This window comes from Budorcas taxicolor, chromosome 22 (assembly GCF_023091745.1).
Source record: "Budorcas taxicolor isolate Tak-1 chromosome 22, Takin1.1, whole genome shotgun sequence".
NCBI lineage: Eukaryota > Metazoa > Chordata > Mammalia > Artiodactyla > Bovidae > Budorcas > Budorcas taxicolor.
The window spans coordinates 31,017,134-31,040,302 of NC_068931.1; the positions used below are offsets into that span (position 1 = coordinate 31,017,134).

General features: G+C 46.0%; 1 protein-coding gene across 1 annotated transcript in view; it reads left to right on the forward strand.

Moving 5' to 3' along the window:
• KCTD1 (potassium channel tetramerization domain containing 1) overlaps positions 1-17,482 on the forward strand; it is a 99,644-nt gene extending 82,162 nt beyond the window's left edge. Inside the window, exons 4-5 of the mRNA XM_052660545.1 lie at positions 12,500-12,805; positions 17,184-17,482. Of these exons, the coding sequence (XP_052516505.1) occupies positions 12,500-12,805; positions 17,184-17,342 (465 nt within the window). The 3' untranslated portion in view covers positions 17,343-17,482. The remainder of the gene's footprint in view (positions 1-12,499; positions 12,806-17,183) is intronic.
• The last annotated feature ends 5,687 nt before the right edge of the window (positions 17,483-23,169 follow it).

Here is a 23,169-nt window from a genome sequence, read left to right on the forward strand (position 1 = left end):
CTTCCACCCTTACTCCTTCTCCTCCACTCTCCATGTTGAAACCAGGAGACACTTCTTTTCATTAAACTTTCTGGGATCATTGTAGATCCTCATGAAGTTGTCAGAAACAGTAGAGGGATCCCAGTTCCCCCTGGTGTAACTTCTTGCTGAATCTTACCGCAGCCTCGCAGCGGGATGTCGACCCTGATGCGGTCAAGGTCAAAACACTTCCATCATGGCCAGGTCCCCTCCTGTTGCCCTTCTATGGCCATGCCTTTGTCCCTGTTCCCTCCCTATATCTCCCACCCCACCTCTCACCTAGGGACACTTATAAAAAACAAACTGCATTGTGACTTGCTCCTGCTTCAGACTCACTCTGCAGGGGCTTCCCATTCATTGCTCATGGAGCAAAGCAGCACAACCCTGTCAGAGCCCCCGAGACCCCTGCCCATTTGGCTCTTACACCTGTGCCCCACCATCTTCTTGTCCCCCTTCAGAGCAGACTGCTCCGTCTGTCTGATGCTCTTTCCCTGACCTTGATTTATCACTTCTGGTTGTTTAGTCCCTAAGTCCTGTCCGACTCTTTTGCGACTCCATGGACAGCAGCCCGCCAGGCTCCTCTGTCCATGAGATTTCCCAGGCAAGAATACTGGAGTGGGTTGACATTTCCTTCTCCAGGGGATTTTCCCAATCCAGGGATCAAACCCACATCTGTTGCTTGGCAGGTGGACTCTTTATCACTGAACCACCTAGGAAGCCCTATTTATCACTTGCTGCTGCTGCTGCTAAGTCGCTTCAGTCTTGTCCAACTCTGTGCAACTCCATAGATGGCAGCCCACCAGGCTCCCCTGTCCCTGGGATTCTCCAGGCAAGAACACTGGAGTGGGTTGCCATTGCCTTCTCCAGGTGGTGCTAGTGGTAGAGAACTCACCTGCCAATGCAGGAGACTTAAGAGATGTGAGTGCTCTGACAGTCACCTTGTGACCCTGAGGTGACAAGCATGAGGCCAGAACGTCAACAATGAAGATGACAAAACAGAAAGACAGCGTCCTGTCCCTGATAACATCACTGGGCAGATACCACTGCCAACAGCCAGGGACCTCTGACTTCTCATGTGAGAAAAACAAGTCTCCCTTAGTTTAAGGTGCTGTTGACTGGCTATTTCGATGCTTGTGGCTGATGTTTAATATCACAGTTGTGTGCACGCGCGTGTGCTCAGTGACTTCAGTCGTGTTCGACTCTTTGTGACCCAGTGGGCTGCAGCCTACCAGGCTCCTCTGTCCATGGGATTTCCCAGGCAAGCCAGTGTGCCTCAGGTTGGCTAGGCCCTCATGCCACAACTGCCGAGCCCAGTCACCTCACCCAGAGATCCTGTGTGCTGCAGCTAAGACCCAATGCAGCCAAAAATAAAATAAATAAAAATATTTTAAAACCTTATAGGACTAAATGGAAAATATAAAGCCTGTACGTATGTAACATCATCCTAAGCTACTTGTGTGGCTAATTTATTAATTTATAATTTCCATTATTAAAAGAGATACAGATCCCAGGGAATATAAAGCAATTTATGGTGAATCACAGTGAGAAACTGGTAATAGCCATGAGTTTCTAGTTGCATTCTGTTCCAAAAACAGAGCTAGGCATTTTAAACACATTTAAATGTCGCAGGCATTATTTTTTCCTCCAAGAACATTCAAGTTAGACCTTCAGAAAGACTGCATGGGAGTTAAGCTGTGACCTATTCCAGAGGACAGTTCCTTGAGGACTCAACCTGTCACCCCCCTGGTGAGGATGGGATGGGTGCTTCTCTGCACCGTGGTGCTCCCTTGGGATTCCAGAGCCCTGGAAGACCTGTCATTCATCAAGGCTAAGCACAGAACACACCCTTTAATTGCCTATGGATTCAACTGTAGCCCACGCTTGGGGGAAGACAAAAAGTACTTCAGATGAACCTCACGTGTCCCAGAGTTCTGAAATGTTTCCCGCGGAACCTCTGGGTGACAGGCTGTAAAATACAGGGAGTCGGGAACCTGGTGGAGCAAAAGGAGAACAGGAGCTGTACTGGCTGATGATGGGAGCGCGTGTACCGCAGATCGTGTGAATCACAAGTGCAGACACGCAGACGGCTCATCCTGCCCCTTCCTGAGCAGTACAGTAGTGCTTTCTTCCTCGGCAGAGTTTATTTCCTAACCTTGGGAAAGGGACACAGCATCCATCTCTCTTGCTGGTTTTGCAGGGAACACATTCCTTGATTACCTGCCCCCCTACCCCCCCCCCCACCGACCCCCACCCCTACCCCCTGTCTCCAGCTGTTTGATGCTGGCTTGAGCACATTCCTGTGATCTCGAAATCACAGCATCCTCAGCCCCTGAAAATCTCATTCTGCAAATGTGCTGTCTGAGCCAGATACCCATTTAACAATTTAGATAATTTCATACTTCAGAACACCACTTCAGTGGCAGCTGCTTGTGCCTTGCTCCCACTGAAAGATGTTGGAATCTCTTCTCTAGATAAGTGATTGTACAACTCTCTGCTGGGTTTTATTGAGAAGACTGTCCGTCTTCCCTTCATTTCCCGCCCCCCACTTCCATTACACTGACTCATTCATCATTGTTCTCTTTTCTGCTCACACCTATGCATGCATAGGTATGTGAGGGTACACACATGCATATACACACATGCATGCATGTACGTAAGCACACATTTGTGATTCCCACTTCATCAGGAGTCCAGAGCTTTAGTTCCTTTTTTTAATGGGGAACCACAGAGTTATCCCTCTCTAGGCTTCTATTTTGAACATCTTTGGTAGGTGTCCGCCATGTTGCTGACATCTCTTTTGGTATCTGATGAATGTCTAGCCTTCTTAGATAAAGAAAAATGTGCCAGCTTAAGTAAAGAAAAATTTGCCAGCTTAAATCCCCAACTTACCTCTTCCTGGCTTAAGTTCAAAAGTCTATTAGTTGTTTCTAGTAGCTATTTAATATTATAGAAAAAGCGTATGTACACTGTAGACAATTTGAAAATATAGATAAGCAAAAAAAAAAGTTTTAACAGTGTATCCCACTCAGAGATTGCTGATGTTATTGATAAAACCTGAGTGCATAGACTTCTGGGTCTTTTTCTATGCTTATTTCAGATAATATCTCTATCTTTCCATTTTAATAAATTTTATTTCCTCTAATTATGCAACCATATTCACATTTCCATGGTTGACCCCAAAAATGTCCTTTCTATTTGGTTTTCCTGAGTTGATATCTCATCCAAGACTTCACTGAATCTAGTTATGTCCATACCTTTTTATTATCTCGTATAATACCATTTTGGGGGCTTCCGTGGTGGCTCAGCAGTAAAGAATCCACCTCCCAAGCAGGAGACAGGGATTCAATCCCTAGGTCAGGAAGATCCCCTGAGGAGGAAATGGCAACCCACTCCAGTATTCTTGCCTGGAGAATCCCATGGACAGAGGAGCCTGGTGGGCTACAGTCTATGGGTTGCAACGAGTTGGACGCAACTACACGATTGAGCATGCACGCACATAGTTCCGTTTTTATATGATGCTGACTTGCTAAAAGAGACTGGCCAGTTGCCCTATGGAATGTCCCACCATCTGAATTTGCCTGGTTGCCTGATTATGGGAGCTCCTTACTCTAGCTTCTCGTTTCTCGTAAACTGCAACGTGTATCTAAAGATTTGATAGGTTTAAGTGTACACTTTAGGCTTCCTTTTGGAAAGTTAGAGAGTTGAGAGTGGAGATAGTGGCAGGGAGAGAAGGGACTTCGCCACCGCCTGTGTTTCCTTTACTGGCCATCATTTAAATCATAGGCTGGGCATCCTTGCCCCAGGAAAACAAGAGTGGTCAGGAGGAGCCGGAAGCCAACGGCACTGAACAGGGAGGAAGCCTCCTGGCAAGAAGTCCCAAGTAGCAAGGGAAATGCAGTAAGTGGACCAGTCGTTCCAGGCTTTGAGGAAGAGAAAGGTGTGTGGGGGTGGGGACGGGAATAGGCGAGGCACAGAGGGGTTTTAGGGCAGTGAAATCGCCTTGTATGATACTATAATGGTGGATACATGTCATCAGACATTTGTTTAAACTCACACAATGGCAAACAGCAAGAGTGAACCCTAATGAGGACTGTGAGTGGGTATGTGGGTCAGTGCAGGTCCATAGATTGTGACACGTGGTCCCCTCATGAGGGATGTCGAAGTTGGGGGAAGCTATTCATGTGTAGGGTTAAGGGGACACGTGGGAAATCTCTATACTTTGTGCTCTATTTTGCCCTGAACAAAACTGCTCTAAAAAATCAATATGGGGAGGAAGGGAGGGAGGGTTGCAGAGCCAGGGAAATTAAGAATTTTAGAAGTCCCAAACCTCCAACACTGAAAAAACTGTGGTGGCCCACGCTCTCAAAAAAAATTTTTTTTAAGGAAAGTTTTATGGGGATCTGTTTTTTGTTTATGATAACTACTGCATGAATGCTCTTGATGAAATGTAATATAAAAAATACTTTCATTTCCCCTCATTTTCTTGGCACCTCCTCTCGGCAAGTGCCCTGATACATACATGCCCTGCCATCTTGGGAAGCAAGCCGAGGGATCCCATGGCCCAGGAACAGGATCCCATGGCCCAGGAGCAGGATCCCATGGCCCAGGAGCAGGATCCTATGTCCCGAGCGTGGGTAGGAGGAGGGCTTCTAGATCTCTGTGGGGGGAGCTGGGCGCATTTCCCACCAAAAAGCCTTCTCAATGCCCACAGTGCCTAGCTTGGCAGCTTCACATAGACAAGTCTTAAAATGCATGAATGAGTGGCTGAGTTGCCTTTTGAGTGGAAGGACCCATAAAACTTCAGGTACCTTAGGAGTGAAATAAGCCTTTGAACTTTTTTGTGGAACTGGAAGCTGCGTGTTGAGGCTGAGTAATGGCCCCCAAAGGCGTCTGCATTCTAATCCCCAGAACCTGTGAGTGTCACCTTACCTGCCATAAAGAGACCATGCAGATGTGATTAACTTTAAGAGCCAGTGAGCTGGGGAGATTATCCATGATAATCCAGGCGGGCCCAGTGGAACCACAGGAGTTTTCAGAAGTGAAAGAGGAAGGCAGGAGGTCAGAGTCAGAGAAGATGTGAGGAAGGAAGTGGTGTGATGTCTGGACAGGAGCCAGGGGGACAGGGCTGCCTCTGGAAGCTGGAAAATATTTTCCCCTCGCCTCCGGAAGGAAAGTGGCCCTGCCAACACCCCGACTTTAGCCCCAGGAGACCCATTTCAGAATTGTGACCTCCAGAACTCTTAAGAGAATAAATCTGTGCTGTTTCCAACCAGCAAATTTGTGGTAATTTCTGACGGCAGCAGTAGGAAAGCAGTGCACTGCGTATATCACTTTCCTCACTGTAGGAAAAATGTCATCTGAATTCAAATATTTAATCAAGGAATAAACTTTTGAAACATGGCCCATATGCCTCTTAGAGTCTGCTCACATTTACTTTCCTGTTCTGTGTACCTCTCTCCGGGGTCTCAGGGAAGCTCAGTGGAGTCACCTGTAAAATGAGATCTTGATCTTTCTGCTTCTCAAAACTATTGCAAATCTCAGAAAATTTTTTTAATTTAAAAAATGTGTGTTCTAGGACTTTAAAATTATTTCAGCATGAAAAGGTCTGTTAATAACCTCTCTTTTACTGAGAGATATGAGAGATACTGAGAGGCTGAGAGATGTGGTTGATGCTGTCTTAATGAGAAAAGGTAACATCGGCCTGGGAGTGGAGAAGGTGATGGCATCTAGAACATTCTGGACTCACTTTGCTGAAAGCAGAGGCGATGCTTTGGATTCGCTTCCTTCATGAGAAGAACTGGGGCCAAACCTGCTATGGTTCCGTAAACACCTCACCTGCCTGTCTCCAGGAGGCTGAGTCGTCCAGAGTTTGCAAGAGTTGACAAAAGGAAGGCAGACATCATCAGATAGGAACTGAGGCTTCAGGGAAAATGACTTCAAAAGAGATTGAGAGACCAAAGAGATAACCACAAGGCCAGAAAGCCTAAAAGGAAACAGGATAATCTCTAAAAAATGTGAAATTGAGACAGTATAATTGTGTGATTGCTATTGAGGAAAGAAAGGAGAGTGGCGGTGGAGGCGGGCTGTTCTGCAGGGAGTTCTCTGATGAAATGGGAGGCAGCGTTAGGAAGCAAAGAGAAGTGAAAGTCGCTCAGTTGTGTCCGACTCTTTGCGACCCCATGGACTGTAGCATTCATGGAATTCTCCAGGCCAGAATACTGGAATGGGTAGCCTTTCCCTTCTCCAGGGGATCTTTCGAACCCAGGTCTCCCGCATTGCAGGCAGATTCTTTACCAGCTGAGCCACAAGGGAAACCCAGGAAGCAGAGGACTGATACAAAGGAGCCTGCCTAGAAAAAGATGGCAAGCGTGAGCTTAGCCATGCAGGAGATGGTAACAACAGAAGTGACCTTTTTGGTTCTAGGGCTGACGGAGGACCATGCTGGGAGGCAAGCTGGCATGGGGAGCTGATAGCTGCACCAAGCGCATGTGCTCAGCCCTTCTCCAGCCTTCGCTCCCCCAGCGCGAAAGGTGGCTCCGCCCTGCAGATCAGCAGAAAAGGAGGAAATGGGGCCAAGGTAGTCAAGAGAGACTAAAAGAACGCCAGGTGGCTTGAGGTGGTTCAAGGCTAGGTCCATGAGATGACGTACCGTCTGCCGGTTGACCTTCAGAGGAACCCTTTTAATCCTTCACTTGAATGACCCCTAGCAGGATCCTTGAGACATTACTGAGCAGGGCCAAAATCCTGATAAGGGCCAGTGTTTCCCTAATTTTCCCAGAGCAGATAATGATAACTGAGCAATGGCACCCCACTCCAGTACTCGTGCCTGGAAAATCCCATGGACAGAGAAGCCTGGTAAGCTGCAGTCCATGGGGTCGCTACAAGTCGGACACAACTGAGCGACTTCACTTTCTCTTTTCACTTTCATGCATTGGAGCAGGAAATGGCAACCCACTTCAGCATTCTTGCCTGGAGAATCCCAGGGACGAGGGAGCCTGGTGGGCTGCCGTCTATGGGGTTGCGCAGAATTGGACACGACTGAAGCGACTCAGCAGCAGTGAGCAACTTAGGTAGAAAGGGGCTGTCAGTCCTTGGCCAGATTTCAGAATGGATTACTACACACCTGGCTTGTGAACTCAGAGATTAAAAAAAGAGCCGGTCCAAGTCAGTGTAGGGGACTTGTAACCCAAGTCCTTTAGTCTCATTACTTTGGGGTTATGGTAGACAAACTTGTAGGTCTGGGCTTTGTCATGGAGACAGACTCATAGTTTAGCAGGGTCAGAAGCAACTTGAATGCAATTGATTCCCCTCAATTGACAGATAAGTAGCCTGGAGCCCTAAACAGTTACGGGGAGTCTCTGGCAATATGGCAGCTTGGAGCCCCTTGCACACCTCCAGCCTTCCCCATGAAGTCCCACCCAAATGCACAGTATTTCCAAAAGGTGTCTAACAGATGTCACAGTTATGAGCTGGATTATAGGTTGTATAACCACTTGGCATTCTGAATCTAGAGACTAAATTTATGACCCAAGAGTCAGCTTGAACAAAGGCCTGTAGGTAGCCCTGTCCTCTCTGTACTTTAAAAAATGATTCACAAATAGAAACAAAACACCCAGTTCAAAATGACACCAAAAAATGAGAGGAAGACCAAGAACGTTGGGTAAAAGAATCTGAATTTTCTCGTTACACTGGAACAAGTCCAGAATCTCCAGTATGTAATTTAAAGAGGGATAAGTAATAGAGGATTTAAAATTGTTCACAAATGCTGAATGAGGGAGATCTAGCTGTGCAAAAAAAGGTGTAGGAATTTCACTCTGAGGAAATGTGAATAGAGTAATGGGACTTTGGGGCTTCCAGGAAAACTAAGAGGACCTTATGCTGTGTGGAGGGCAGAATAAGGCCTCCCAAAGGCATCCGTGGGGACCTCCCAGTGGTCCAGTCTTAACAACTTCGCCTTCCAAAGCAGGGAGTATGGGTTCCATACTGGTTGGGAAGCTAAGATTGGTCAGGAAGCTAAGATTCCACATGCCAAGAAACCAAAACGTAAAACAGAAGCAGTATTGTAACAAATTCAGTAAAGACTTTTAAAACGGCCCACATCAAAAAATCTTTTTAAAAGATTTTTTTTATAAAAGACATCCATGTCCTCATTCCTGGAAGCTATGAGGATGTCACCTCACATGGTAATAGGTCCTTTGCAGGTGTGATTAGATTAAGGATCTTGAGATGGGAATATTATCTTGGATAATCCAGGTGAAGCCAATGTACTCAAAGGTCCTTACAAGTGAAAGAAGGAGGTGAAGGGTCAGAGTAAGAGGAGGAGATGGGACAGTGGAAGCAGAGGGGGCTGTGGTGCTGGACCAGAAGCCGAGGGTTGCAGGCCACCTCTGGAAGCCAGAAAAGCCAAGGAAATGGATTCTCCCATAGAGCCTCCAGGATAAACACAGCTGTGATGACCCAACTTGGACTTCTGACTTCCGGAACAGGAGAATAAACAAGTGCTGCTTTAAACTACTAAACAGGTGCTAATCGTTACCACAGCAACTGAGAACTAACACAGACTGAATTCACGGTGGCTTCAGTGTCCAGCCAGGTTGTACGAAGGTTGATGATGCACTCTTTAGAGCATGTCTGAAATGTTAGGTTCTGTTCTGGTCTGGGTGTTAGGAAGGCTGTTGGCAAGTTCAAGTACAAGTGAGCCTTGAACAATGTGAGGATTAGGAGCGCCAACCCTGCATGCAGCTGGCCCCCTCCCTGTGTCTGTAGTTTCGCCTCCGCAGATTCAACCAAACCGCAGATTATGTAACATCATGGTACATAGTGGGAGAATCCCATCTGTAAGTGGGCCCCATGTAGTTCAAAGCTGTATTAAGGGCCAGCTGTAGCTACCAGACGTTGAAGAACTTTGAAGTCCTAACACATGATTAGGAGCTGAAACAGTTGGGTGTTTTCAGCCTGAATAATATTAGGACATAACAGTTATCTTCAAATGTTTGAAGGGTTAACTTGTCAAAGATTAAGATGGCTGAAACTCCAGAGGGTGGAATTAAGAACAAGTAAGTTGAAGTTAACAGGAAATTCAGGTCATTCTAACGAAGACATTTACAACAATCAGAGCTGCAAACAAAGTAAACTGTGCCTTATTAGGTGATAAGCATCATTCAGTCAGGTTGAGTGATCATAACTCAGTGATGTTAGAAAGGATTCCTGCGCAGGGTCAAGCCTGGTCAAGAAGACTGCTGTGAGCACCTTTAAGATTTGCAGACTTGGCCTTTCCTGGTGGCTCGGTGGTAAAGAATCCACCTTCCAGTGCAGGAGACACGGGTTCGATCCCTGATCCAGGAAGATCCCACTTGCCACAGAGCAACAAGCCCTGTGCACCACAGCTGTTGAGTCTGTGCTCTAGAGTCTGGGAACCACAACTGCTGAGCCCACACACAACTGCTGAAGCCTCTGTACCCTAGACCCACGCTCTGCAAGAAGAGAAGCCACTGCAACGTGAAGCCCCTGCACCACAACTAGGGAGTAGGCCCCCCTGCTCGCCGCAACTACAGAAATGCCCAGACAGCAGTGAAGACTCACAGCCAAAAATAAATAAAAGTATTTAAAGGAAACAAAGATTTAAAGACTTGATGGCACCCTTTCAGAAGTCCAGATTCTTTCTTGTGTTAAAACTTGTAATTAAATCTCACAGGGAAATAAAAAGCAGTAGCAGAAGTTCTCACTTCTATCGCTTGTGTAACTAACTCTCAATAATGTTCTTAAATTTCCTTGAGAGCCATCGTCTTGATGAGTAAGTAAAGTACTAAGGTTGGTATCTTGCAGTTGGTGGCCTTCAAAGACGGCCAGGGCATGGTAGTGGAGACCCCGGGTGGACTGGAAGGAACCTGCAGACCCCACTCCTATCCTCAGGCTGGGCTGGGCTGAGGGGCTCGGCTCTCCCCTAAGAGTGGCCACGCCTCAGCTTGGTTCTCAACACCAAACTAAACAGCAGCTCCTGTGAGTCAGGAGGCAGAGCAGGTGAAATGAGATGATGGGAGAAAAGGGTGGCTCCCCTGCAGGGAGCCAGGGCTCCCATAGTGATGGGGTTGCTAGGAGATGACAGTAGAGCAGCATCCCCTTCTGGTGACCTGCGTCCGCGGTTGCAGTTTCTATGCGGCCCGAGTTTCTCTCTTCCGAAGGCAGTGATCCAGCAGGGGCTCACTTGTTCTTTTCCTGCTCCTCCAAACTGTTTTCTCTGGAAGGCTTGAATAATGTCACCACTGCTATTTGCTAAAAAGAGCAAAGTGCCAAATAAAGCAGTCCCCTGTGGTTACCCTCCCTCCTGCCCCGTCCCGTCTCGAGGCCTCTGGTGGCACTCGGGCCCTGGGCTCAGGCATTGGCTCTCCATGCAAGGCCCCGGGCACCGCCTGCCAGCTCCAGCCTGTTGGAAGGAAGGCAGGATGCCTGTCAGTGATTAAAATGTTCTCAGCCAGCGTGTCTGGACAAGCATCCACGTATCTTACAGCCAGAGATGATTGTGGCCATAGTTACGTTTAGACATAATATTGACCTGCTTGATAACATTGTTCCTAAGCTTCTGCCTCCTGCTCGGCCTCTCTTGTCCTCCCATTCCATGGCTTGTGTGTATTTTAATAGAGTTTTTAAGACAAGAGGAAAGAAACCACTCCCGAAGACTGGGTGCCTGTGCTTTCAGAAGTAGGTTAGTTTCCTTTCCTGCACTGCTATCTTTTTTCTTTTTTTTAACTTTTTATTTTACTCTGGAGTATAGCCTATTAACAGCACTGTGATAGTTTCAGGTGGACAGCAAAAGGATTCAGCCATACATAGACATGTATCCATTCTTTCCCAAGGGCTTCCCAGGTGGCCTTAGTGGTAAAGAATCCACCCGCCAGTGTAGGAGACTGAAGAGACTCAGGTTCGATCGCTGGGTCAGGAAGATCCCCTGGAGAAGGGAATGGCAACCCACTCCAGTATTCTTGCCTGGTGAATCCCATAGAGAAGAGCCTGGTGGGCTACAGTCCATGGGGTTGCAAAGAGTTGGACATGACTGAGCATGCACATTCTCCCCTAAACACTCCTCCCATCCAGGCTGCAGCATAACATTAAGCAGCGTTCCTGTGGTGTACAGTTGGTCCTTGTTATTTATCTCTTTTAAATATAGCAGTGTGTACGTGTCCATCCCAAACTCCCTAACTATCCCTGCGCCCCATTCGTCCCCCCAGCAACTGTAAGTTCGTTCTCTTAAGTCTGTGAGTCTGTTTCTGTTTTGTAAATAAGTTCATTTGTGCCATTTCTTTTTTAGATTGCCTCATATAAGGGATGTCAGTTGATATTTCTCCTCTGTCTGACTTAACTTCACTCAGTATGACAATCTCTGGGTCTCTCCACATTGCTGCAGATGGCACTGTTTCATGCTTTCAATGGCTGAGTAATGTTCCATTGAATGTATGTGCCACACCTTCTTTATCCATTCCTCTGTCGATGGACGTTGAGGTTGCTTCCATGTCTTGGCTGCTGTAAACAGTGCTGCAGGGAACACTGGGGCCTGCACCGCCGTCTTGCAGGAGCCCAGGCCGGAGGTTGTCTGCCTCTCTCGCTTTGTGATGGGGGCACGGAGAGCTGGCAGAGGTCAGTGCATCGTCCACCAGCCTCTCTCAAACCCTCGCCCATCCATAAGTAGAAGCAGGCGCCCATTCCCTAGCTCTCCACCCCTGCTTGTGCTGTGGCCCTGCCCGCCCCCTCCTCGAGAAGTTCTAGAGCTGCCACTGCGGGTGACGAGGAGCGTAGACTCAGGGTGAACAGGGCATAGCTATGCCTCTGTCCCCCCAACGCATATGCACGCCGCATCCAGAGGCTATAACGTGGGGTCTCAACGACACAGTCAAACTCTAAATGCTCAAAGGCATTTTCCTACAAAAAGACAAAAGTCTTGGTGAATCCTTTCACACACTAGTTTTCTCGTTGGCAAAATGGGAATAAAAATGATTCCCAAATCACTGGGTAGCTATGGGGATGGTAGGACTTAATTCACGGGAAGTGTCCCACCTAACCCGTATTACCCTTGTGTGCTAAGTCACTCGGTCATGTCCAGCTCTTTGCAACCCCATGGACTGTGGCCCACCAGGCTCCTCTGTCCATGGGATTCTCCTGTCATGATTACTGGAGTGGGTTGCTATTCCCTCCTCCAGGGGATCTTCCCAACACAGGGATCGAACCCTCGTCTCTTATGTCTCCTGCATTGGCAGGCGGGTTCTCTACCACTAGTGCCACCTGGGAAGCCCAGTTATTACTCTTAACTCCTGTTATAATCACTGAATTAATGAGTGAATGCAAATTGTCTCTACAAATAAAAAATTTACACCCAGATTTGAATATCAAAATAACAGAGGTAAGAAATTCACCCCCCTATATGTGGACATACTCAGTACCTTATGTTTGCATTTTTAAGTATGAGCTACCTTTTTTTTTTCCTTCTAAGGACTATACTTTGTTATATGAAGAGGCAAAATATTTTCAGCTCCAGCCCATGCTGTTGGAGATGGAAAGATGGAAGCAGGACAGAGAAAGTGGCCGCTTTTCAAGGCCCTGCGAGTGCCTCGTGGTGCGTGTGGCCCCAGACCTCGGAGAGAGGATCACACTCAGCGGAGACAAATCCTTGATAGAAGAAGTGTTCCCAGAGATCGGCGACGTGATGTGCAACTCCGTCAACGCGGGCTGGAATCACGACTCGACGCACGTCATCAGGTTTCCGCTGAATGGCTACTGTCACCTCAACTCAGTCCAGGTACCGCGTCGTCACGCGCCGTGTGGCTGCCAGGGTCCCTCTCGGTGCTGGTTACTCACCCTTGTCTTCATGGCGTGCATTTCCTCCAAGGTGCTGGAGACCCCTCACGTGGTAACACTTCTGCTGGGCCGGTGAACTCTTCACCCCTCTACAGCAGGGGTCCCCAGCCTCCAGGATCTGAGGTGGAGCGGATGTGATAATAGGAGAAAAAAAGTGCCCAGTAAATGTAATGGGCTTGAATCCTCCTGAAACCGTCTGCTCCCCCGGTGAGGGGAAAACCTCTCTTCCACAAAAACAGTCCGTGGTGCCGAAAAGGTCAGGGACTGCTGCTCTGTGGCCTTCATTCAGTCATGCCACAAACATTTACTGAGCGCCTGCTGTGTGCCGGGTGCTGGTATGAACACTGGAGATACAGAGGGAAGGAAACAGGCCACAGCTGTCTTTTCATGGTGGCCGGGCAAACAGTCACCCTCCTAAGTGTTGAGCAGGTAGTGAGAAGAGGATGCTGGGGCTGAGTATCCTGGAGGGGTGGGGGGCATCTAGTCCTGAGGCTCCCCAGGTAGGGGCACGTGCTTGATGTATTGAGGAACATCGGGAAAACCAGTGAGGCTTGAAGGCAGTGAAGGTGGGGTGGGGAGTGCCGAGACCCCCAGTGCAGACAGTGGAGGGCCTCACAGAGGGTAGGAAGCACTCAGATTCTTCGTGTTGGTTTTTTGGGGGCTTGATTCCCTCGCTTGTGTGAATCAAATGGAAAGTCGTTTGAGGATTTGAGCAAGTCGACATGTTGTAACTCATATTTGAAAATGAATACTCCAGCGGCAGGTAGAAACCAGGGTGAGCAGGGGGACCCGTTAGAAAGTGGGTCCGAGCAATAACTGAGAAGTGTCCGACTCTGAATATCTTTCTTCTTTAGCTGTGCCATGCAGGTGTTCCAATGCGCTTTCCCAAACTAGTCCACTCTTTAGTAAAATCAAGCAGGCACACACTTGCCATACTACATACATGTTCACGAGTGCCATTATGGCTTGATGAACAGAATACTGAATGATGTCTTAAAATGGTTGTGTGGGAGGGCTTCCCTGGTGGTCCAGCATTTAGGAATTTGCCTTGCAGTGTGGGGGACTCAGGTTCAATCTCTGGTCAGGAAACGAAGATCCCACGTGTGGCAGGGCAACTAAGACGAGATGCAGCCGAATCAATAAATAAATCTTTTTTAAAAAATTGTCCCATGGCCTTGAACAAATTTCAGCTTCTGTTTTCATTTTTATTTTTAAGACGTTTTTGGCCTTGCTGCAGGCTTGTGGGATCTCTGTGTCCTCACCTGGGACTTCCCCATTCAGTGGACGCACAGAGTCTTAACCACTGGACTGACACGGAATTCCCACAGTAATTTTTGTTTGTTTGTTTGTTTTGTTTGAGGGGCAGTCCTCCCACTGCTTAGGGAAATCTTAGTTCCCTGACTAGGACTTGAACCCAAGCCCTCAGCACTGAGAGAGCGCAGTCCTGACCACTGGACCACCCTGAATATCTTGAATGTAGAGCTGGCAAGGTTTTCTGATAATGGCTTCGAGCTACAGGCTAGAAGCCAAGGATGACTATGATTTTTGATGGAGAAAGGGGATGAATGGAATTAGCATCTTTTGAGGTAGAGATGTTTATGGGAGGAGAAGACGACTTAAGGGCAGAATTCAGAAGTTGGGTTTACACAGTGTGAGGGGCCACGTGCCTTAGACGCTGGTGGGTGTGATCACTGTCGTAACTGATGTGTGCCAGCCCTGGGCTAAGTGCTTTGTCTTTTTACACCAACCGTAACAGGTTGGCACTATTAATTCTGTATCTTGCTGATGAGAAAACAAAGCACACCTGGGTCTTGACTCCAGGTCTGTGTAACTCAGTGGAAATCCATGGGGTGACTTCATTGGAGTGGACCCATGACTTTATTCAGTATTGAGCCAACAAAAACTGCCCCCAGACTCCAAGACTAGAAGCACCCAATACCATTCTGCCTCTTGAGGATGGTTTCCCAGCTGTCTATAGTTTTTGAATTTTGTGAATAGATGGCTGAGAGCAGAGCAGCAGGAGACTGCCGACCCTGAGCGCTGGGCGTGCAGGAGGAAGGTACACACCCCAGACGCAGCCCTGGGCTGCACAGGTGCAGAGGCGCAGCTGAGCCGCCCGGTGCCGCTCCTGAGCGGGGCCTCCAGAGCCTGAAATCTCTCCCACCCGTGCCCTGCCCCCGGCCCTCTCTAGGCAGCATTTCATCACTTCTCCAGGGACCCGCCCCAGAATAACTATCAGACATTCACAAGCTTGACATGTTGCCCCGTCATTCGAGTCTGATCAGAGGTGAGTTTTCATCTGTGTTAACATCGTCATACGACATGGCCATACTAGCTCCTGCCCCATCGAGAGGACAGGCCCAGTCCTTTAGGTGCTCAGAGGCTTCGGGCTAAGGCACAGGAACAATGTATCTACTGGAGCGATTTCAATATTCCCAAATGATCACTGACTTTAAGGAACTTTGCTGTTAACAAGTTGATACTTAAAGAAGAATGGCCAAGAAGCATAAGCTGTCTACATTACATGGGAATAAGTTTTACCACCTCCCAGGTAACCTTGGATTGATCATATTGCATTATTATCATATTATGCATATTAGATCCTCTGGGGAGGCAGCTTAGGAATGTCCTTATAAGAGCAATCCAACAACCTAACAACACTGAGAGACAAATGATATCCAAGATAAGTTCTTTATTGCTCAACTTCCTCTACCTTCCTAATTCCTCTCCTTATCAAGATGAATCCTTTCCAGGGCGGTGATTTGACCGAGCAAACTAGTGTGTTTCTTGCTGACAAGCTACATTCCTGCCTTTACTGGGGAGATCTTAGAGTGAGCTGTTCTTCACCTTTTTATTCACCTGCCACCAAAACACATCTTCATGTGCTTACTTTTAAACTTAGAGATTGTTTTCTTTATTATGTCCTTTTGCTGCCTGGTAGGCATATGCATTGTAAATTTATGTACAGAAGTAGATGCTGCAGGGAAGAGTGTTCATTTTGTTCTCAAAAGGACTTGCTTGGGTTTTTTTTAATTTGCCAGCATTTGAAGTTTTAATTTTTAGAAAGTATATTCTTGCTTTCCAAACATATCTAATTAGCTGTTTTGCAAAATAGCAGATTATATTCCATGTAAAAGTAGGCACCCCAAAAAATAATAGTTAAAAAAAAGACGTAGTAAGGGATCCACGGTATATCACATTTTGAAAGTTATTTGATAGTATTTCACTTAACTCCAAAAAAAAAAAAAAAAAAAATTGAGCCAAGCATTTTTTAAAAGTTATGATTGAATCATCTTGCCTTTAGAGTGGTGTAGAAATAATTTTAACTATATCCAGAATTCTGGCAGGGAACATTTGCAAGTCTAATATTTGTTAGATTCCCAAAGAAGCATACTGCTGTAGATCAGTTTCCTGTATTTTTGTGTATGTAAGAGTTGCAAGAACTCTTCCCTGCATTCAAGAGTGTCAGACAAGTAATGACAAACCCAGGGATCTTTCTGGCATTAGGTGTTTGGTTTCAAAATCAGATTCCATTTTAAATACCTATTGATTATATGAGAAATTTTTAGATGTTTTCTAATATAGGACATGTATAAAGAACCATTGCATTTATTCTTGCCTCTCTGGATGCACACTAGGCAGTAAGTCTGTTTCAAATGCCACAACTTGAAAAGCTGTAGATAAACCTTGACTGTCTTTAATAGTCCATTTCTTCTGCTGTTGAAATGGTATCGGTCGTCCAGGCTGAAATATATGAACTCAGTGTCAGGCAGTTAGAACAGTGGCTGAATCAGGAGTGGATGAGTTGAGGCTGAATCACTGATGAAGTACATTCAGATAATATCACTGTCTCTCCATAGTCTTTATCATCTCATCAAACATGTTAGTGGTAAATGAGCTTTGAAATGTGAACTCTCTTTCTGCAGACAAGATGGCATTGCAAAAAACATGGGATTTCAGGCCAAAGAGACCTGAGATGGAAACCCAGTTCCATCACTTACTAGGTGTAAGCCTCAGTTTTCTCATCTGTCAAGTGGACCAACTCCACCCGTTATGCCAGGTGGTTGTAATGAGTGAATAACTTGGCACATGTGGAGCTAGCTTATGAAGGCACATTGTAGGTATTAGAAACGTTTGCTCGCTCCCTCCTGCCTTTGAATCCAGAGTCTTGGAAAACAGAAACTCAGAGAGACTCAGGGCTTGGATAAGATGGATTCAAGCTGCACATGATGTCAAACCATGCGACAGTCTTTGGGCTATTTACGTGGCCAAAGGACCTAACTGGCCCCTAACCAGATGCTTGTCTCGACCCCTCACAGGTCCTCGAGAGGTTGCAGCAAAGAGGATTTGAAGTCGTGGGCTCCTGTGGGGGAGGCGTGGACTCATCTCAGTTCAGCGAATACGTCCTGCGGCGGGAACTGAGGCGGACGCCCCGTGGACCCTCTGTCATCCGGATAAAGCAAGAGCCTCTGGACTAGATGGACATATTTCTTCTGCCAAAAGGAGAAAAACATACACCACAAATAACGCAAACACAGAAAGGGACATTCATGTGCAGTTGGGACAGCAAACCGAATCTTGGACCTAAAGTTGAATAAAAGACACATTTATATCCAGTAGAGACCACACCTGTATTCATATGGGAACAATTGGAATAGTGATATCCTCAAGGTGTAAAAAATATATAAATATATATATATATATGTCAAAAGGTAGGAAATGCAAAAAGAAAAAAGGTGGTAGCCACAGTTGGTGCTGTGATGGCCGTGAAGTGTCCTGGGCCTCCCGAGGCCTCTGACCAATAAACAAGCCATGAGCAATGAGGACGAATCTCCCTACGGTTTCCATTGCCAACAGCCATCCATTGTTTCTTTTTCCTTTGTCTTTCTTTTTCCTTTGAAAACAAAAACACCTAGAATCGCATTTCTTTGCATATGGAAGTTTCATGTCTCTCTTTAGATGGGGGACCGAGCAGAACTTAAAAAAAAAAAAAAACTCTCATGAGCACACTGCATTTGAAAGACGTGAGACATGAAATTTTTAATATAGTTTGTACAGAAGTCACACTTTTTTGTCCGCCTCACCGATGTGAACATTACTTTGTTTTTAAACTGATCAGTTTTGCAAAGGGGCCAGAATTATTCCTTGTTAGAGTTGCTCCAGTTTGAGTCTGCTGCTTTCCTACAATTTTTCAAATTTTATAATGTATTAAATACAATAAACTCTGTTTAAAAAATAAGGTCTGTGTGAGATACACATGTTGGGGTGAGGCTGTAGTCAAATGAAATTTTTCTATTTTAAAATTTTCTGTGTGGAGTGTCAAAAAGAGACCTAAAAGCTGAAGCCAGTGTCGAGATCAAAACCCACTCGAGAATAAGGATGTTGACCCATGTTCTGAATGGTTCTGTTCCCATTAGTAAGGTTTGGGTCCCATGCTTCTGCATTGGTGAGCAAGATAAACCTTTCTTGTGAGTTTACCAATTCCAGTCAACTCCCAGAGCAAACCGCGCCCAAACGTAGCAGCCGACAGCACCATTTTATTCTCTGTCCAGATTCTGGGCTCCTCTTGTGTGGACTGGCCTGGCCTGGGCTTCTTGGGCTGCACACGATGTCATCTGGGGCATGGATAGCTGTGGATGGCACCTTTGGGGCTGCCAATCCCTGCTGGCTGGCCATGGGCCTCCCCGAGTGGCTTGGGCCCCAGCCAGCCTGGGAGCTGGGTTCTAAGAGGAGGGAAGGAAGCCATGGTCCCCTGGAAGGCCAGGCCTGCAGCTGCCTAATGCACTTCTGCAGGGATGTGTTAATTTAACAGATACGGAGCCAGCCCCGATTCAAGGAAGGGAGGGGAATGAAACCCACCTTTGGTCACTGGGGAGGCGACCAAGAATTTGTAGCCAACCTGAATCTACCGTAACACCTGTCCAAAAAAATCCTCAAAGTAGGGCATTAATGGCTTTGGAAGAAGTAGGGAAAATCTCAGGTTCAGAATGATCAGTTTCTTATCAGCCAGGGAGGTGAGAAACCCGAGATGTCAATACCACTTCGGAATTGAGCCCTCAGCTTTTCCAACGTAGTAGTGATTCTGGAGGCTCCTCTGTCAGCCCTGCCATCACCTTTCTTCCCCACTTCCTCCTCCTCATTCCAGACCCTCAAAAATAAACCTGGCATGATGGATGATAAGATTGACAGGTAAACTATAATGTGTTTCTGCTGCAGAGATGTTCCTGTGGTGATGGGCTATTTCCATCCTGAACTTTACTTCTTTTTTTAAATTAAAAAGTCTATGCCTGAGGACACTAGTAATGAAAATATCTGTGGCTTCTGAAACTAAAAGTAAACTGTTAATGGCCCCAATCACCAACCCCCCACCCCGCCCCAAAACACAGAGGCAGCCCAAACACGGAATTACTCTAATGACTGCCAGCCAGGCTTTCACATGGTTGTTTCATTTTTCCTTATTTGAGACTAATACAACCACTGTCTCAGATGGAGACAGCCAGGGTTGCTCCCACTGGCTGCTTGGTCATCCACGTCTGCTGAAAGGAGAATGAAATTGCTCTATGATTGTTACTGGTAATCCACTCTCCATGGGTAAAATTTCCTAAAAGCAATAAAGCAAAGGCTCCGCTTTGGGACTTTCTGCTGGTTATTGTTATCACTTAACATTTACCCAGCACTCTCTCCGGGCAGTTAGTATTGTCCCAACCAAACCCTGCATGCAGTTCTGTGCCCTTTTGTTCTTTTCTGAGCTCTTAGGCCCATTTATACAACTCCAACCCAATTGCACATTTTTTTCTACAGAAACTCTGATCCATTTCAACAGAGGAAACACATCACATGTTATGTTCACAATTTTAGGTCTTACAGTGAAATAGATTCCTGGATACCAAAGTACTTCAGCAGAGAGCCGGTCAATCAAAATGTAATGGAGTTACAATCTTATTTTTTCCCTGCATTTAATTATACAATATATGTAGTTATCCATATTTCACCTGTTGTCCCAATAAGGATGTTTATGGTGGTGGTGTTTAGTCACTCAGTCGTGTCTGACTCTCTTGCAACCCCTTGGACTGTAGCCTGCCAGGCTCCTCTGTCCATGGGATTTCTCAGGCAAGAATACTGGAGTAAGCAGCCATTCCCTTTTCCAGGGGATCTTCCCAACCAGGAATCTGCATCTCCTGCATTGGCAGGCCGATTCTTTCCCACTGAGCCACTGGAGGCAGGGTGGGGGGCGGTTAAGCAAGGGTCTTTATAGCTATGTTTCTTTTCTCCATAGAGGGTGAGATCAAGGCTCAGTACTGCTTTGATTACTAATGTCTTGTAGACTCTAATTTAGAAAGGTTTCCCCATCTTTTCTTTCTTTCTTTTCCTGTGTTCCATGAGATTGACTTTGAAGAGAGTAAGTCAGTTGTTCTGGAGTTGGTTGCATAATCTGGATTTGTCTGCTTGGTTCTTCACTGGTAGAGTCAGATTAATTCTTTTGCAAGAAGACTGTGTAGCTGATGTTACTTCCTCAGTATATCACATCACAAGGGTCTGTCTGGCCCATGATAGTGATGATAATTTTATTTCTATTTTTTGTTTTTATTTTTTGCTATTATAGATCTTATTGCATGTCAGTTGTGGTTTCCCTTTGTTGATGGTAATTCTGAACACTCAGTTGAGGTCACAGGCACCAGATTTCTCCAATGTAAAAGCGTCTCTTCCCTGTGTAATCAACAACTAGTCTATGGGATGAAATTGTGAGATTGGAAATGCCCTGTACTTCATTCACACTTCCACGTAATGGTTTTAACATTCATTGGTAATCTTTTCCTGAACCAGTCATTACCTTGGTGATTATAAAACTGTACTTCTCAAAAAGCTACTAGCCAGGCAAAGAGCTGAGTCCAAAGATGTACAAGAAAATAAGACATCACTTTGGGTGTCAGGGTGACAAACTCAGATGCCTACAAGGGCCAAGTGAGTCACAGGAATCAGGAGGCAGACAGGCACCAGCATGTGCGACCGATTCAAAGGGACAGCCCCTCCTCCACTCCGGCAGGTTCTCCAGCAGAACAAGAGGCCTGTATCCTTAAACCTCTCATTTTCCTAGAAAAACCTGGAAATCTAGATTTTTATGTGCAATTTCTAAACGTATATGTTAGAACAAACTGATTTTTTCCCCCAAAATGTACAGACCATGCAAGACATCTGTGCAGTTTGTCACTCTGAATATTATGAAAATAATGAAACAATTTGAGATATTGTAGAAAATTGCATTTAGGTTGCATCATAAGTGCTGGCACCAGAACTAAATTGTGTGAGAACATGACTTTTACAAAATCTGGATGTTTAAGGCAAGCTTTTAGTCATAATATCATTTGACCATAAAGATTTAAATCCTGATGTGTAAATGACAATTGTGATTAAATCTACCTCCATTCCAGCCTACTATATGCCAGGCACTGTGCTCAGGGTTTTATAGATGTTCTTCAGTCCTTGTAGAAACTCAGTGAAGTCGGCATTATTATCCCAGTTTTACAGATAAGAACATTGGTATGTTAAAAAAAAAAAAAAAGTCAAATGGCATAAGATACTTGTAACAACACGAACACACACACACACACACGCATTTGATGAGTACCTTAGACTCAACATTTTCTGGTTTTCTAATTTATGCCAAAAAATTACTTTGGGGCTACCCTGGTGGTTCAGTGGTTAAGAATCTGCCTGCAATGCAGGGGGCATGGGTTCAACCCCTGGTCCAGGCACTAAGATCCCACGTGCCTTGGGGCAGCTCAGCCCATGTACTGCAACTTCAGAAACCCACACAGTCTAGAACCTATGCTCTGTAACAAGGGAGGCCACTGCAATGAGAAGCCGGCGTCCTGCAACTAGAGAGTGGCCGCCACTCACCACAATTAGGGAAAGCCTGTGCACGCAGCAACAAACAGCCTGTGTGTCACGACAAAGGGCCCGTGACAATTAGTTGACTAATTAACTCAATTAATTGATTAAAAAACCTTTGCTCTGTCATTGGCAACTTCAGTAAGTTCATTATAAAGGCACTAGACAAAAATACGGCTGCAGTAACTTCCTGTGTGTGCCGTTCAGTCATGTCTGACTCTTTGGGACCCCCATGGGCTATAGCCTGCCAGGCTCCTCTGTCCATGGGATTCTCCAAGCAAGAATAGTGGAGTGGGTTGCTTTGCCCTCCTCCACGGAATCTTCCCAACCCAGGGACTGAACCCACGTCTCTTACGTTTCCTGCAGTGCAGGCAGATTGATTCTTCACCACTGAGCCCCTGGGGAAGCCCTATTTACTGGCTATAGGGTAGAAATTACTAAGCCCCGAGAAGACGCTGTCTCTGACTTTGTAACCATCAGGGAACAGTTCTCAGAAGTTTACATGGGTTCCAGGTACCCCAAACTTGCCCATTCTTAAGACACAAAAAAAGACATTTATTAAAGCTACTGTATCCAGCCCCCCACCCCCAGCAGTCTCCGACTTCCCTTGTCCTCACCAGTGTGCTGAATCTCAGTCTCTAAGTGATGAGCCTGGGAATCTGTATTTTAAGAATGCCCATCACAGGCGACTCTCCAATCAGCAGGTTTGGGAAATACTGGGTGAAATTACTGTGTCTGTCAGCTTAGACTGAGAATAGTAGATGAGAACTTTCTGGGGGCACTTTTTGACTTGCCTTTTTATGGCTTCATTGGTGTTGATTAAACAATAGTTGGCTTCTCCTGTTTGCTTGAAGGGCCAGATTGAATACTCCCAATAGAGTTACTGGGGGTGGGGAAGTACTTAACTGAAATTTAACTGGAGGGTGCTCATCCTTTCCGAATTTGGGAGAGAACTGCCTAACCCTGTGGAATTAGTCTACCAGCTACAGAATCCTTTCACTGCCTCTTAACAAGTTATCAGAAACTCGAATGAACCTTACAGCAGAGAATTACTGTAGCATCTGCTACTTGTAACAGTAGCTGATGACAGGTGTGCAGGAATCCAACATTTCCCATCTATTTTAATTTGTGTGAGTTTCTTTGAAATGTAAATGAAGCTTTGACCTTCAGAATCAGAAGAAGTATGTACGTCTATAACTCTAACCATTTTAACACAAAACTCCTTGGCATATGCTTTAAAAATGCCAGATTCAGAGAGCTCAGTCTGACTCTGTTTCACATGACTGCAGGTTCATTCTCTCTCTCCCTACCCCGCTCCCCGTTCCCCTTTCTCCCTCACTCTCAATGTGAAGCAGAGTATTTCACTCTTTCCAATGTGTCGATCAGATCCTGCTTGTCAGAATTAGGAACAAACAG